Genomic DNA, 16770 nt, shown 5'->3' with positions numbered 1-16770 from the left:
CTGAAGAGTTTTAGTATCTTGGAAGTTCTATACTGACCAGCAGGGTAGAGTCCTGTTTTCTAAGGAGTTTGATGTTCCAGATCTCCCAGGAAGTCAGAACCCTTGGTGCCTTGTTGAGAAACTGGGAATAGTGAAGAGCCGTGGGGGTGCTCAAACGCTCCAGAAAATTCCAGAGATGTTTGCCGTCCTGGGCCTTACGAGTGATCCAAGCCTCCTGCAGTCTTGAATCACCCTGACAAAACCCGAATGACAGGCACACAAAAAGGGGTGCTTTGTTCATCACACCTGGCCTTATTGATGACTTCAGAATCTGGCCTTGCATCTGGCATGGAATGCTCTAAAAATGAGAACACGTCATTACACTTTTCAGATTTGGGCTCCATTAGACAATTTAAAGCAACCACTTATTTTTTTTAAATATTAAAATAGTTTTAAGTTCTCCTTGAATGTTAATGAAATATTAAAACAGTACCAAGGAAAGCCTATTGTTCTACACGTTTTAAAAATTTAAGATGTTTATTAATATAGATAAGAAAAATAAATGATTATTCATTTCCAAAACCTCTTTGGTCTGTCCTGTAACCCGCAGTAAGGAGTAATGAGCACACAGCAGGTAATTTTTAGTTTATAACTCACTTCATTATCTCATTGAGCCCATGAAGTAGTTATCCTTCCTTCCCTTTGATAGATGAAGAGGTGAGGTTCAGAGAACATAAGTTTGTACATTTATGTAGTTAACAAGTAGGAGAATTAATATTTAAAGCCTGTGAATTTTCCATGAGGATGAATAGCATATTGGAATTTTATGAGTGAAATAGCAGTAATCAACATTTTAAATAGGATTTAGTCCAGTCTGGTCATTCCTAGTGAATCCTCATTACCTTACAAGTGGAAAGAAGGGTGTGTAGACCAGTGTACCAGCTAGCAATGATTAGAGTGCTTGCTTGGTTTCCATCCAGGGTCAGTTTTGGTGATAGTCATTAGGTGAATTATCTTTAACGGAAGAGAGAGGATTAGCAGTTTTGATGGCCCTCTGCATTGTGACAGGTCTCTGGTAAGAATTTAATTTCCCACAAAAAAGTGTTTAAAGGAGAGATTTTTCAGTTCAGTAGTTTCTGCCTTCAGCGTTTCCATGGACCCAGTTTAAACTTCGCCAAGATCAAATCTCAATGCAGGCAGGCAAAGGTTGGTTTTTACTCCTGGAAGACAAATGACAATCTAGTCAGCAACAGACAAGGGGCATCAGAAGCGAGACCTTCCTATTGACAACACGCAGGTGGATTGCCCTCCGGCTGGAGATATTTTTCCTTTTTAGTTTTGCTCGTTGTCACAGGATGAGACTTGCTGGCAGCAGATCTGAAGGCTTTTGGACAGTCCTGACACGCAGGCTGTGTTGGCTGGTCAGGGTTTATGAAAGATCGGACAGCTGTGGATACTTTCAGAAGTTTCTTGTAAGCTGCCCCCTACTGTGGGATTCAAGGCAGAAGATGGTCTTTAAATCTTGGAGAGAAACAGATTATTATCAAGACGCTATTAAACAGAGCTGGCATCTTAGAGTAGAGGGTGTGGCCATAGGATAACCTGGCCCTTGACATCAGCGCTTAATTGGGCCCCTTCCAGCAAGGTTGAGTTGTGTCTTCCATTGGTCCAGACACCGGACATCACCTAATGACATGGTCTGTCTGGATCAGTTGGTAGGGTATCTTGTCCCTGCAAATGGGATGCTTTTACACACTTCACTAATGCTTTGTAATAATCTAGCACAACCCTATATAGTATGAATGTCTGATGGTGGGTAGTTAACTGGGGTAGTAACCAGAAGTCGTACGGTCCTGCTGCTAATATTTCAAGTGGGAAGAGTCACAGGATTCTATGTGTTGTTCTAGGGATCTCATGTTTATAAGCATTGAATGTTTGGCCTCTGTGGTCTGGTTTCTGCACAAATGGCCATTTTCTCTTTCAGAATTCCATTAGTAAAAGATGCGAACAATAATTAATTTTTCATAGTTGCTCAATTAGAACTTCCCTATTTGTTAGGCTCATAATGTAAGAAAGGCTGTCAGGACAAAGCAGCAAATCCTTCTCCCTTTGGAGACCTTTGTAAAAATTCAGTGTTTTGTTTCGTTTTGTTTTGTTTTCGTACAGGTAAAGTGTTGTTCCTGTGACGATGCTCTAGGTTGTATGTGCCTTTTCAGGATGGGTAGAAGCATGTCCACCAGCAAGCACTGACATGACTACTCAAAATGACTACTGAGAAAAATTTTAACCTGGGCCTTAACACAATACGATCAAGATACATACTTTATGGGGTAGATTGTAAAGAAAGTTTTTTCAAGTCTTTTAGATTCATCAACACCTTTACTGCCCACATCATCCAGAATTAGCAGAGGTGATGAAATGTACCAATTATGTGTGCAAAGACATATGTACAAGGATATTTATTGCACACTGTAATAGGGAAAGATTGGAAACAATCCAAAAGCACAAATTAGAGACTGGTTGAAATGAATGATGAAATATATCACACTGTAGAATGTTATGCAACCATGAAAAAGAATGAATCAGCTCTCTATGTAACAAGACACACCAAACTCCAAGTTTTATTCAGCGGGAAAAGCCAGATGTGAAACAGCATGCATGTATAAAATGTCACTGTGTGTGTGCACACACGCATGCATTTAAACCTTAAAAGACCACAGATTTGTTGTAAATGCAAAAAATGTCTCTGGAGGGGTACACAGAAGCTTACAGATGTTTGCCTTCAGCAAGGAAACTTGGTAGCTGGGGACAGGCTCGAAAAAGGAGAGGTACTTTTCCTTCTAAATATATTTTGAAATATTTTTTGTGTCACAGATTACTTATTCAAAAAAATTTTAGATGCGACATGGAAGCCCTTTCTGGCAGCTTCCTAGCAGATGCATTTGACAAGAGTGATGGATCTTAGTAGGAAGCCCAAGTTGGACACTGCTGCAGTGTCAAGGAAACCATGATAAGGGTACATATCAGACCACCTGTAATAGGAAGAAAGGAAGGGATAGATGAGAGTTGTTTTGGGAAAGTCAGGAGAACAATGGCCAAAGAGAAGGGAGAAGGGAGAGGAGGAAACTAACGTAGGGTTGTTGAATTTGGGGGGGGGTTGGTACGTAAATGATGCCTTTAATTAAGGGTAGAAAACAAGAATACAAGCAGGTCTGTGGGGCGTGAAAAGAAGACATTGTGAATTGGACACTGAGAATTTAAAATGATGGTAAGATATCCTGGTGTCTAGGAGGTGATTGATGAAGATGCTTTAAAGACTATTAAAACGATTTAAAGTACTTTTAAAAGTATCGTTTTCCTGGCTCTTTTTACATTTCTAGCATATTCAGACATCTTCCCTATTCCTTAAGTGTGATTATGGTGTAATGGAAATTTTAGATTTTCGACATGTCTTAGTGTTGTGGTGACCAGTACAAACAAGATAATTATTTTGTTTTGACAATTCCCATTGCATATGTGTTCTGTACAAAGCAGCGTGTGGTTACAAACCAAAGGAGCGGTGCCAAGGAAATGGGGCCAGTGCATTATTCCAGCTGCTGGTGCAGCCGAAAAATATTAGCTGAGCGTTAAAACTTTTCCTGTGTCCATTAACGCACAGCCACTGCTAGTTTACGGGGGAAGTGTGTGTCACAGCCTCCGTAAAGAATTTCTGAAATCACTGTGCTCCTTGTTATTAAAATTCATACTGAACAAACAGAAAAACCTTTCAGTTTCCCATGGACAATGTAATACTTCAAATACAGTGCTACATATGATTATCTAATCTTGTCAAAATTTTGTTCTCCAAAGGTGTCTGGTTTGCAGAAACCTGTCTATGTTAGTAAATTAAATTTAGTATTAGTATTATTTTACCAGTACCTTTTGTTGTTCATCTTTAAAGAATGTACAAGTATATATAGGATTGAGATATAACTGTAATATCCCTGATTATCTTTTAAGGGGAGGAAAAGTGAGGAGCTTGTACAGCCTGTTCTGTCTATCCTTTTAGGATAATGCCAGTAAATTCTTTGCTATTCTTTCATTCTCTGGTAGATGGCTAGGAAAGCAGACACAATTTAGTTTCAAATTCTACATGTGCTTTGTGACCTTGGACAAGTTACAAACCTTTCTGAGCCTTAGGTTCCTCAAATGTAAAATGGATGCTACTTTTTGAGTTGTGTGGATGAAATTTGATATGGTACGATATGATATATGATGTGATATGGTATGCTATGATATATGATGTGATATGGTATGCTATGATATATGAAATGATATATGATAAATGATATGACATATTTTAGCACACACAGGTCCTGCCTGTTATAATTACTCCATAAATAGTATTTTGGGCTTTACAGTGATTTTCATTCTAAATGTGAAACCTGGAGTCATCTAAACTGCTCCCTCATTATCTCTCTTCACAGCCAGTCACCAAGGCCCATTAATGCTGCCTCTGAAAAAGCTATTAAACCCTTAATCATCTCTGCTGTTGGCTCCAGTCTTCATAGACTGCTTCTATCCACAGCAGCCCCATCGCCACCCTGAACTCTTGTCCTGTCTTGCCTTTCCCACAGTTTCGTAAGAGTCTTCTCCCCTGTCTCTTGACTACCCAGCTGACCCACTCCATTGCTGCCAGAGTTATCTTTCTAAAATAAAGTATTTTGTGTCTCTTTCCTGCTTGCAGTCCTTTCGTAGCCCTCTGTCACTTTGAAGATCAAATCCAGACTCCTGAGTGTGGCTAAAAGGTTTTTCGTAACTACCTCTCTGGTTTCTCTTTGTTCTTCAACCTGTGATTGTCATTATCACACTACTTAAAATACCAGTCCTTACCTTGACCTTTCTTCATCTGTGTGTTTGTGTGTCCCTTCATTTGCAATATCCCTTCCTCCTTTCCCCTTCTCTGGCTTTCTCCCCACCCCCTCCGAAACCTTACTTGACATTCATCCTTAAATGCTTGAGTATCATCTCCCACAAAGCTTTCCCTGATCCTTCAGTTTTGGTTAGCTGCCCTTTCACTGTATTCTAGTTGCACGCTGGGTGCTGAGAGCACAGATAAGGGTTCAGATCTTGAAGGATCTGTAAGTCAGGCCAAGTGGTTTGGAAGGGGACAGGAACTGATTATATTGAAATTACGTATCTGTGTCCCCCATTGTACCATGAGCTCCTTGAGTGAAAGAACAGAGTATTTCCAGGGCTGCAATATTGCTCGGCATATAATAGGCACTCTTTACATTTTCTAGTGACTGAATGAGTAGTTTGAGGGATGGATTCAAATAGAGAGTGTAAGTTTTTAAACTATCACCGTAGGTAACCTTCAGCACTTTTCTCATAATGTTATAGCTCATCTAACCCATTATCTTTGCCCATTGCTTAAGACATTAATATGCTCTGTGCTACACTTGTGTTTGACTTGTATTTTTTTATTATTTATTTATTTATGTTTTGTGTGTATGTGTGTGTGTGTGTGTGTGACTTTTAGAATACAGTTGTGCAACAGACATGAAGTGGATGGAGTCAGAAAATAATCAGATGTTATTATCTAAGTGGAGAAAAGTGCTATAAAGGGGAGAATAGCACCTTGTGGTGGAGAGTGAAAGTGGAGACCTTATGGGGAGCTTGCAAACTTGCAAACAGTAAGCAAACTACATAGAATTACGCAGCTGATTTGTGTGGCCTGGCTTTCAGTTCTGAATTCTTTTAATTCCCTTTGGTAGTTGTGAAATCGACTTGCTTTATATTGGCAGCGTAAATATTACTTGATTTTGGCCTCCTCTTAGAATGCTGATCAGTAATTTTAGATCTTTTTTTAAACCAATTTTGGTGAGCTAAGTGTATTTTTAGTGATATTTTAGTTATAAATACTATTATATAGTTAAATGAAGTTGTAGCTTATTTACAGGGAATATTATTTTGTTATTGCTAATCTGAAACTTTCTTTATCCTAACGCTTTTGTTTTCAATCGACGTAATTGTTTTGATGACACTTGGTTTCTTAGAGTTGGTTAGGTCAAATTATAGCACAAGAGATTTCACTTTCAGCAGGGTTGTGTGGTGCACATAAAGGCAGCTGAGAAAGAAACTCTACTTGTCTGGTTTAACAAGGAAAGGGGTTATTATATGAAGCCGGAAGTTCTGACTGTAAACTCTGGCTCTCCTATTTAGCGAGTTTGTGATTTTAAACAAGTTAAATTTCTTTTTACCTATCACGTAGGCCAACTATATATATATGGATGATTAACTGAGATAATGTATGTGACCATATTGACAGCAAGGCACTCTGAAAATGTAGGATGCTGCAGGAGTAATAATTCTGTTTATTTATCAACATGAGAGCCTCCTATTTTTAAGGAACTGAATTATTAATTCCTTTGAAGAAAAGTTGTTTGCATCCATGGATAGTAATTAAAATTGTGACTATAATAAGAAAATATAGTAGAGATGTCATTGATTTACCAGTTCATTATTGCAATATCAAAAGTTATAACTATGTATTATAGTTACTTTGTGGGTGTGGTAAGCTGAATAATGAACCCTAAAGGTGTTTACATCCTAATTCCTGTAACCTGTGAACATCCCTTTATATGGCAAAAGGGACTCGGTGGTTGTGATTATGTTAAGGATCTTGAGATGAGATTATCCTGGATTACTGGAGTGGGCCCGGTGTAATCACAGGGGTCCTTATAAGAGGGAGGCAAGAGGAAACAGAGTCAGAGAAGATGAGACAGTGGAAGCAATCGGTTGGAAAGGTGCAGGGAAGGCACCGCAAGCCAAGGAATGTAGGCAGCCTCTAGAAACTGAAAAAACAAGGACATAGATTCTCCCCTCCAATCTCCAGAAGGAATGCAGCCCTTTGAAACCTTTGATTTTAAACTTCTGACTACTACAACTGTATGAGAATACTTTGTTATAGCAACAATAGGAAACTAATACAATAGGGATTGACTAACATTAATAATTATAGTTCATTTGAATTCCAAGAGACTTTTAATACTGACTTGGATCCAAACTTTCTTTATTAGTCTTCAGAGAAACAGTGGTTTGTCATTGTACAAGGAATTTATCTATGTAAATGATACAGTAGCATACTCCAGCAGGTAACGCTTATAACCTTTCCTGGTAGACTCCCTGAAGCCTTTGCCATGTGTCCTTTTCCAGGGAGAGCAGGGAAAGGAGCACGACTTCAAAGGGACTGTCATCTTTACCCTGTAAGATTTCACTATGTCCTTCTACCTTTGGCTCTCTAGCGAACCAGGTGCTTCTGGGAAGTGACGGTTAGGACCATTACTATGAAACAAAGCCTTAAAGACAAGATATTCCCATAAAGATGTTAAATAGGCTGCTTTCTTTTACAGTTTTTGTAAGGATTCTAAGACTATATAAATTATACAGTGTTGAATTCAGTTGCTCCTTGGAAAAATATTTGGATTCTGCCACCTTACACGTCTCTGTTTTATTGTGTTAATATTTCATTAAATGCTTTTCAATAAAAGTTTGATTTTAGAGTATTTTATATTTTAAAATTCAAGTAAAGGGTAACTTTGCTTTTTAGAAAGTGAGATCCTGTGGAAATACTGAGAATATTGGTACTGATAGTATTGACATCTGTGGTTCCTCTTTTCACGGAAACAGGTACCAGAATTTATGTTTTATTTATATTTGAGGAAAATCAAATTAGCACAGAAATTGACATTGTTATGAAGCCATGATTCCTTAGTCAAGTTTTACGATTTACAGAACTAATGTTAAGCAGAGTCACTGAAACTCGGGAATTATATGGAAGTAAAATTTGCACAGCTCTCTGCAGCTTATTTCCACCCCATCTCAGTCAGTAATCAGAAGTCTTACTTCACTAGCTTCTGTTGGACATTTTAGGTCACTCGAGAAAGGGAACCACATTACTCATCTAATTTGAGTTTGCTATGGGAGAAAGAGGTAGGAGGTCAGAGGCTTGGGTCCTGGTGGGTATGGCCTGCAAGCTGAGACTTAAGACACCCACATCCCTCATCTTCTTAGTTCCTTGAAGGATTTTGCCTGGGGTTCCCAAACATTTGGTACATTTTTTTTAATTGTGAAAAATTTCAAATATACACAGACTCAGGATAACTGTGATGAACGCTCACATGGTAACTGCCCAGCTCTTACTATTATCTAGATGTTGCCACACTTGCTTCATCTATTCTCTTTTCCCTATTTTATCTGAAGTGTTTTAAAGCAGATCTTTCACATCATTGTATTGGCCCCTCATTCTTCAGTAGGCATCCCTCAAAATATGGTTGCCAGTTTTAGCTCTACCTCTTTTCCATCTTTCTTCTCAAACAAAGCCTAGGTATGGAGAAACTGTGAAAGAGATTTACTGAGTTGACCATAGTTACTCAATTCAGTATTTTACAGTGAAGGAATAATCTTTTTTTTTTTTTAATTTGCTATAACACTTTTTAAACTCCTTATGTAGGAAGTGGATTAAGTAATTGTGGACAACTCATTGAGCTTCTAGATTTTCTTTTTCTCTTCAATATGTTGTAACAAAATTAACACCATACTTAATTTACAGAGATGATTGAAGCATCAATGAGTTACTCTCTTTTTGCCATAAGTCTATAGTCAAGTGTTCTTGTAGATAAGAAGACACATACTCCTAGCAAAGATGTTCTGCTCTCGTCCAGGAGTCTTTCCCTTTCTATAATGAGTAGATTTTTCAGAATAAATGTTTTATGTACTTACAAACAAATTTCCGTTAGAATTTATTTTTTCAATACTTGCAGTTTTTTCGTAGAATCTTGCCCCAAGGGAGTAACATTTCATATCTATGCTACAGAATTCTCAAATATTTATATCAATGTATAGGTAATTATTGTAGTAGTTTGATTTTTGAAATTAATATCTTATCCAGATGATATATACCTTCTGCTTAGATAGGAAAATAAGCAGCTTTGGGACAGGCTTCCTCAAGCTCATGACTAATGCCTCCCCCTTTACTATGAGAGCCTATGGGGATGTTTGATATGTCCTCCTCTACATTACAGGAATGCCCACTAAGATCAGTAAGTTGTTATTCAGCTGAAAGGACTCATCAGCTAGGAGGATGATCACTTAGCCAAAAACAAAAGTGTAGAATGATTTTCAGATATCCTTTTTGACTCTTTACATACTCTCAGTAAAGGGTCTGTGTGTGTTTGTTTATGAATCTAAACATGGTTCTAAACAGACATATGAAAAGATTTTTAGATCATCCTAAAAGGGAGTAAGGAAGACCTTAGTTCAACTACCAAGCGATATGAATTAGCATCCTATTGACATTTACATAGTGTGCTGCCTGCATAGCAAAATTTCTTTATAAATTCCAGCAGTAGATTAATAGGCTGTCACATGTATGTGAATTACCTGCTGATCTCAGTCTTACCATTAATCCATTACATCTTTATAAGTTATTTTACATTATTTTAGATATTGTGAAATTTGGGTTCCAGGATTTCATGGAACCTAGTCTCTTTCATCGTGAGCACTTAATGCAGACTCCACAGCGTTTACAGCTATAAAATGAATAATGTTTATGGTATTGGGTCAGTATGAGAAAGTCTCTTCCTAATCTAAAATTCTGTTGTTTTAATTATACTATCTGATTTAAATTACACTATCTGTTGAAAATACCTGTGGCACGTTCTTTGGTCTTGGTGCCAGAAATACATTCGTCGTGACCTTTTGTCTTTTGTTAGTCTCCTGTTAAAATTCAGGCACCCTGAGGAGAAAGTAAACCTTTATCATCTATCAACACCTCGGAAAAAAATAATTACTCTTTAGGTCAGTAGTTGTCACCGGAGAAAACCGATGGGGCTTGAGGCAACTGTAATGAAATAGGGAAGCACTGACCCTAGAAGGCAAAGGAGTCATGGGAGTTTGTATAGGATTTGCAAATTCAGATGCCTCCATGGGCCGTTAAGTGTATGGAGTGGCCAGCTGAAGAAAATAGATTTAAGCTGCTTGTATTGTGATGAGCAAAGAACCTGTCTAATATGATGGATATTAACTTGTTGTTTTACAACACAGCACTTCATGGTTCAACAGAAACGGCCACAGAAACCTCGGAGATCACCATTTTGTAACCTCTGTTATATCACGTGGGGTGCTGTAGTGGGAAGCTATTACAGATGGGTCCCACAACGAAGAAATATTACTAGGGGCAGATGAGACACTGGAAATTTGGGAGCAGAAAAGGGAGATCGGGGCCCATAAAGATTAAGAACACGTTCTTTACGTTATTTTAGACCAGATCCTGCTTTGACTAATGGGAAAGTTGGATGCTTCTGTTACCCTTAGTGGTTGATAAATGGGTGTGCTCCAGAATTACCTGTATAGCTTTGCCAATATACAGTTATATGCCTCTGAAATTATCCACGTCTCCCCCCAAAATAAGATTTTGATTCACCAAATCTAATTTGGAGCGTGGTTGGCTATGTTTTGAAAAAACTCTTGTCTTGATTCAGGTACAAACACATCATTAAAGACCTATGCCCTTGGATGTAGTGATCCTTATTTACTCTTTGAAGTATCTCTGCTCTCAAAATACATGAGATGTATGGCTACATTGCAGTTTGGCACATTTAAGCTGTTAAAGTGCATTACTTCATTCCAAAAAAGAAGAATGGAAAAAAAGGGAACATATATAATGTAAGAGATGGATATAGATTTTATGAGGAAGAATGGAAGAGGAATATTAAGACTGAGCTTTTGGCAATTTCAGGTAGAGCAAACCTAGTGTTATGAAGACACATGTTTATACCTGATTGGGCTTTAACAAAAGTCAACTTATATCCCCTAAGTTATAAGTATAGACAACAAAAATTGTTATAGCACAACTAAACTTTTTGTCTGTCCTGCTCTCCAAGAAAGGCTTCTCACTGCAAATGAATCTTTATTTCAGTCAGGGCTCTTCAGGATTAATCACTAAAGATACAACAATAAGTATGCCAGGGTGCGGACGTGATCAGTAAGTTGTAAACAACTTTAGATTAGAAATAAGAATTTTTGAACAGAAGAAGTTGTTGGACCCTTAAAGTTACACAGAAGGTTGCAGAATTTCCTTCATTGCAGAATCAGAAATCTGAGTTAAAAGGAGGAACCCTCTATCTTGAATAGTTTAGGCATGATACCTACTAGAGACGGCATTCTGAACTCTTTCACTGCTGTACTGGGATCTCATGCTCTTTGGTAAGCCTTTTGCTGTTATATTCCTGCTTTGGGTAAGGTTAGACGCAGTGCAATTAAGGGTGGGGGGGAGACCATTTCTTCTTAATTAGTTTGTTCATGTTCTCCTAATGTCTTCTAAGGAATAAGTCATTATCTTTATTTCTATTTTGGTGGTTTGCTAGTCAGTGACTATTTTGTTGGCAAAATGCCTCCATTTTTGACCTAAGCTCCTGTTACTTTTGTCTGTGGACCACACTTACACAAGAAATATATACCTTATAGAAGAAAGCTGTAAATATGTATATCATCCCTGTCAGCGCTAAGAATAATTGTGATGCTAATATTTCGTGAGGCTTGGCTTGTAACAGACAACTGTGCTGAAGGCTTTGCTTGGGTTCAAGTTTTAAATTCTAAATTCCCATTCTTCTGTTAGTAAAAAAATTAAAGAATGTTTTTGTTACGGAAACACTACTTATCTACTTTAGAAACCATAGACCAACCAAAAAAATCATATTTAAATTATCTGCAATTCTTTCACTGAAAGATAACCAGTACGGTATTTGGGTTTTTTTTCCTGTGCATGTTTATATATTTAAAGTCTTAACTATAATGGTACTCTTTGATGGAATTTTATATATTTAATGCCAGATTGTTTTATATTTGTTTTATGTATTTACATGCTTTCCCAGACTGAGAAATTCTTGATCCTTATACAACATAATAGTGTTGTTGGATTAACCCTTAGAGGCCAGTAACTCTCAAAGTAGAACAATATCTCTATTCCTGTGGAGTTTGTATATTATTTGAGGTAGCACTTAGAAAATGAATTTAGATGTCTTTCCTTTGTACTCCATCTTATATAGCACTTTTTCAGACAGGCAAATCTTGGGTTACTTACCCATCTCCCTTATAGATTGGTAAGGCAAAGCCCATATGGTTTGTATGCCCGGGCTCTGGCATGCAGTAAACATTCAATAAATGCTGGGGTGGATGACAGGTGTATTTCCCAGGACCCGAAATGGGAGTGGTGGTTATAGTTTGAAGAAACTAATTACTGAAGTAAGTTCAGATGTGCCTGAAAAAAGTCATTTGGGAATGTTGCAGTAGTGGGAAGAGAGGGTAAAAGTAAGGGTTGAGATGAGGCCAGGGGTTAGGGGACACGGTAGGATAGATAAACTGCAGATCCTTCAAGAAAGGTAAAAAGTCCTCTAGTTCTAGAAACATCCTGGCTTTGGCCCCCAACAGGCTCAGAGAGTGTTCCCTGGGAATAGGCCCCTCCTCTGTCCTTCCATCTCTGCACCCTGCTCCCTTGTCATAAGAAAAAGGCTTTCAGAATAAGAACCAAATAGTTTTCAGAGTCTGCCGCTTGCCAGATATTTTCCTGACAAAGATTTGGATGAGGAACTACTGTAGTGTATTGAGGTTCAGTGAGGATACAGCTAGAGCCTGTCAGTTAGCAGATGGGACTGTTGGCATATTCTTTTCTACAAAGGTCAGTGATGAAGAAGAATTTAAGTAAAAGGTGGGGAGGGGACTCAGAGCATTGGAGGCCTGAGGAGTGATTAGCCCAGAGAGGAAAGGGACAATCTGGGAGATGTTACAGGTTTGCTTGGTAAACCAGCCTTGTCTTCAGTGGGGCCGAGGCTGCTCCCTGAGGTATTTTTCGTCTTGCAGCCACAAAGCGAGACATCTCTGCATCGCACGTTTATGAAGGATTTTCTTTTCTCGTGTCAACATCTTATAATGTAACTTTATAATAGGTTTCTTAATCACAAGGCTTGTAAATCACAATTATTTATAATTTCTGTTTGGCTCTTTAAAAACTTAGCTTTTATTTCAAGAATATGTTATGATCTTTACTTATTACTGCCCATTTTAAAACACATTTTTTTTAAAAAAAGGAGAAATTGCAAATGTAAACATTTTACTTCGTCAGCGTATGAGGTACATGCATGATTTATGTTGCCTGAATCCTTTAGCGTTGAGGCATTTATGTAGTCCCAAAAGCTACAAGAAAAATTAGAAGCTATTTCTCTATCCTTTCCCCTCTTTTTATTGAATTCACAATGGCTTTTAAAGAATAGAAAGGCATTAAAGATAGTTAAAACCATCAGACATCCTGCTTTACTTAGAATTCAACAAAAAAAAACAAAATTAAAGAATAAAGTAGAAAGCCTGGTTTATTTACCTAAGTAATACATGTCTCACTCACTCTAAGATCTTAATGAGAGAGAGGGAATCCTTAGCGTTACATCATATAGTATAGCAGAAATATTAAATAAAACATGCCAGAGGTGATATTTATTCAGATAAATATCAGATTGATTCAGTCAGTCCATTGACACACAGAGATTTCTGGAGTGCCGTGCTAGTCATCAGAGCCAGGGGTGTATTATGATTTAATGGTCCCCCTCTGCTGCATTTGATGAGCTGTCCTAGAAAAACATTTTGAAGCAATAAAGCATCCATTTGGCTCCTAAGTAATGAGGGAGGCGTTGTTCTTTGCATTAACTATTTATTGAGGAAGAGGAGTGACCAGTTGCTAATAAGCTTTATCCAAGGAGCGTAGTGGAAAACAGAAGAAAATGCAAAAGTGAGGTTCTGTTCAATTTCATATGCAATTAACCAATATCCAGTGCTGAGTGGTTAATGCTCGATGTCCATGTGACTTCTGGCCGGCTGTATTTAAGCATGAGTGCCTGTCCAGTGTATTAAAGCCCTCTTAGTCTGCGAAGGATTGTGTAGCCTAAACTAATGAGAGATGAGAGGAAGCAGTGACTGGTGAGTAGCTACAACTGCGCTGAGCTCTATAGCTTTGAATAATGGACTTATTTCCTAAGGATGAACACTAGTGATTGAGGCTTGCTAGTTTACTCCTTTGGGGAAGAGTTCCTTTTTTTTTTAGAGATAATTATTGCTTTTCCATAACTTGGGAAATCTGCTCTCTACTGCAATATGTAGATTATCACTTGATCGAACGGCTTTTAACCTGGGAAAATTTCTGATTTGCTCTACAAGTAAATATCTAATTTATTATTTGGAAATAGGTTCTAGGTAGGAATGTAACATATTGCTTTTCTTTCACAAGTAAATAAATGGTCTCTCCTTTGAAGTAAATGCTTAAGATTTAGCAACTTCAAGGTTAAAACCAGAATATTGTATTCACACGTAAGTAGGGCCTGCTTTCAAGTCATTTCAGAGTCTTACTTGGAAGCTTTTGGTGCTATAACAGCATGAAGTTTTATTCCTCTTGCTTTAAGATTCTTGAAATAATTAATTTGCCTTCTTTAGTAACATGAAAAAAAGATGAACGTCACAATTATTTTCATCCCTTAAAGCCAACTAAAGGACTTATATGCTAATTCTTCTTCCCTGTTCTCACTAAAAAGTAGTACAGTGGAGTTCTGCACAACGGGAAGAAAATCCGTCACATAAATCATATTAAAATAGGCAATGGAAAGGATCTGTAAACCCAACATTATTTAAAGCAGAATAGTCTTGATATTATTATATACCAATTATGAAATCATTTAATATTGCATTCCTTTGATTTTTGATTTTTCAAAATTTCCATATTGAAAAATATGTGTTAATTCTAGCTTACTATGAATTATTTTGATTTATATTTAAAATCCATTTTCAAGATATGTTACATGAAATAAGAATATTCTGCTTAGATGAGTTCATAGCCTTGGGTAAAGGGCTAGAAGGCCTGATAAGTAAATAGCAATGAGGGCAAAGACAAGAAAAGTCTCCTTTCCTGGACCACATTGTATCACACTGAGAACTAAATCCATTTACCTTCCAGAGAATCTTACTTTCTTCATCAAGGAAGTAAGGACTCAAGAGATTAGAAATGGTACCACCTTGTAAGATGTTAGGTCTTGCAATAATCTCTCTTTGTTGGTTAATAACAATCAGGTTGCATTATCCCTTTCAGATAATCACTCCATTCAGAAGACTAATGCTTTGTGCTGAGAATAGGAAAGAGATGGAGGATTGGATCAGCTCGCTCAAGTCTGTACAGACCAGAGAACCTTACGAGGTAAAGTAGCCTCTCTCCTGTCATCTCGTACTCTTAGAGAATAAATGTGAACCGTAGCGCTAAAGCTATATTCTACAGAAAAAAAAAAGTATGTGTAGATTCATTCAGCAACTTGTTTAAACTTGATACTGATTTTTTTTTTAAAGTTAAAGCAAAGTGTTTTAGTTTTAAAAATTGTGGATTTGAAATTGTAATCGTAACTATATACATTCCAAACATAGTCCTCTTCTCTTGTTTGGCAAATCTGTGCTAACGTCTCATTTCTAGGTGGCCCAGTTTAATGTGGAACATTTCTCAGGGATGCATAACTGGTACGCCTGCTCCCATGCCCGACCCACTTTCTGTAACGTCTGCCGAGAGAGTCTTTCTGGAGTCACCTCCCATGGCCTGTCCTGCGAAGGTATAGTAACATCCAGGGTTTGTTCTCCCTTGACACTGACCTTACTGTAAACACGCTGCCATGGTTACCTTTGTGAACAGAGAAACATCATCATAGGAAGACATCATAGGAAGACACTTCCCTTGGGTAGAAGCGGTGGCTGGGAGCATGTCAGTGGGACCAGAGTGTTTTAATTTTACTGTGGCTGAAAGTGAAGCTCTGCACACATAGGACCAACTTGGAAAATATTTTGGCTCAGGAAAAGATAACATAAAATCATTTGAAGGGACGTATAAATCAAAATGTAGCATTTCCCTCCTGAACAACTAGCAACTACCATTAAAGAAAATTCTTTAGACTTTGTGTATCATTCTAATTTTCTAGTATTCTTTTTCTGTTCTGTTTAATTACAGAGAACAAAACTTTCTGTGAGGACAGTATATACTTTTTGGCAGGATTTAGACTGTTACTTATGTTGCATTGTTTTAAATGTTTTATTTCATTTGTGTTTAATTTAAATGGATGTCATCCTTTTAAATTTCTTTAAAGTTTTCTAAAAATAAGGTCTATGCTGTTGTTCTCATCACAGTATTTGTGGGTTACTTTTAAATTTAAGAACAGTGACCACTTAAAAGAAATACATTAATAGTCAACAAGAGAAAACTCATACCTTCTTTAGATTTATTTAATTTAATACCTCAGTGATTCCATCACTGTGTACTACTTTTGAACTACATATGATACCATTATTTAGCTTTTCTCACTAATGCAAAAAATTCTTAGGTAATCTTGTAATAAAACTATATAATAATTAAATAATAAAATAGAAATGGAGTCATAGTTTTAATTCATTTTAAATTACAAAATCCAAGATATGTCAGTATTTCAGCTATTTAATATGACAATGACACAGCCTAGTGGATAAGAATAGAGCTCTGTAGTTAAACCCTGTGGGTTCCAATTTCAGTTTTACCACCACAAACTGTGACCAGGAGTAGTTTAACCCTTTTAGACTTTCCTTCCTCATCTATACAATGGGGATAATAATCATTTATACCTCACAGAGTACTATGAAAATGAAATGAGAGAGTACATACAATAATGCTACTTTTCTAGTCAAATATAGGGTAGACATTTGTAA

At 37.3% G+C, this 16770-nt stretch overlaps 1 protein-coding gene across 6 annotated transcripts in view; it reads left to right on the top strand.

Annotated features, from left to right (window-relative positions):
* Positions 1-16770, top strand: part of DGKH (diacylglycerol kinase eta) — a 185034-nt gene that overhangs the window by 88061 nt on the left and 80203 nt on the right. For all 6 annotated transcript variants that reach the window (XM_067016163.1, XM_067016162.1, XM_059041725.2 and 3 more), the window contains exons 5-6: positions 15146-15250; positions 15518-15650. In XM_067016163.1, the coding sequence (XP_066872264.1) occupies positions 15146-15250; positions 15518-15650 (238 nt within the window). The remainder of the gene's footprint in view (positions 1-15145; positions 15251-15517; positions 15651-16770) is intronic.

This window comes from Kogia breviceps, chromosome 16, assembly GCF_026419965.1.
Source record: "Kogia breviceps isolate mKogBre1 chromosome 16, mKogBre1 haplotype 1, whole genome shotgun sequence".
Classification (NCBI taxonomy): Eukaryota; Metazoa; Chordata; class Mammalia; order Artiodactyla; family Physeteridae; genus Kogia; species Kogia breviceps.
Note: the sequence above shows the minus strand (reverse complement) of the source record. Positions and strands in the feature narration are given on the sequence as shown.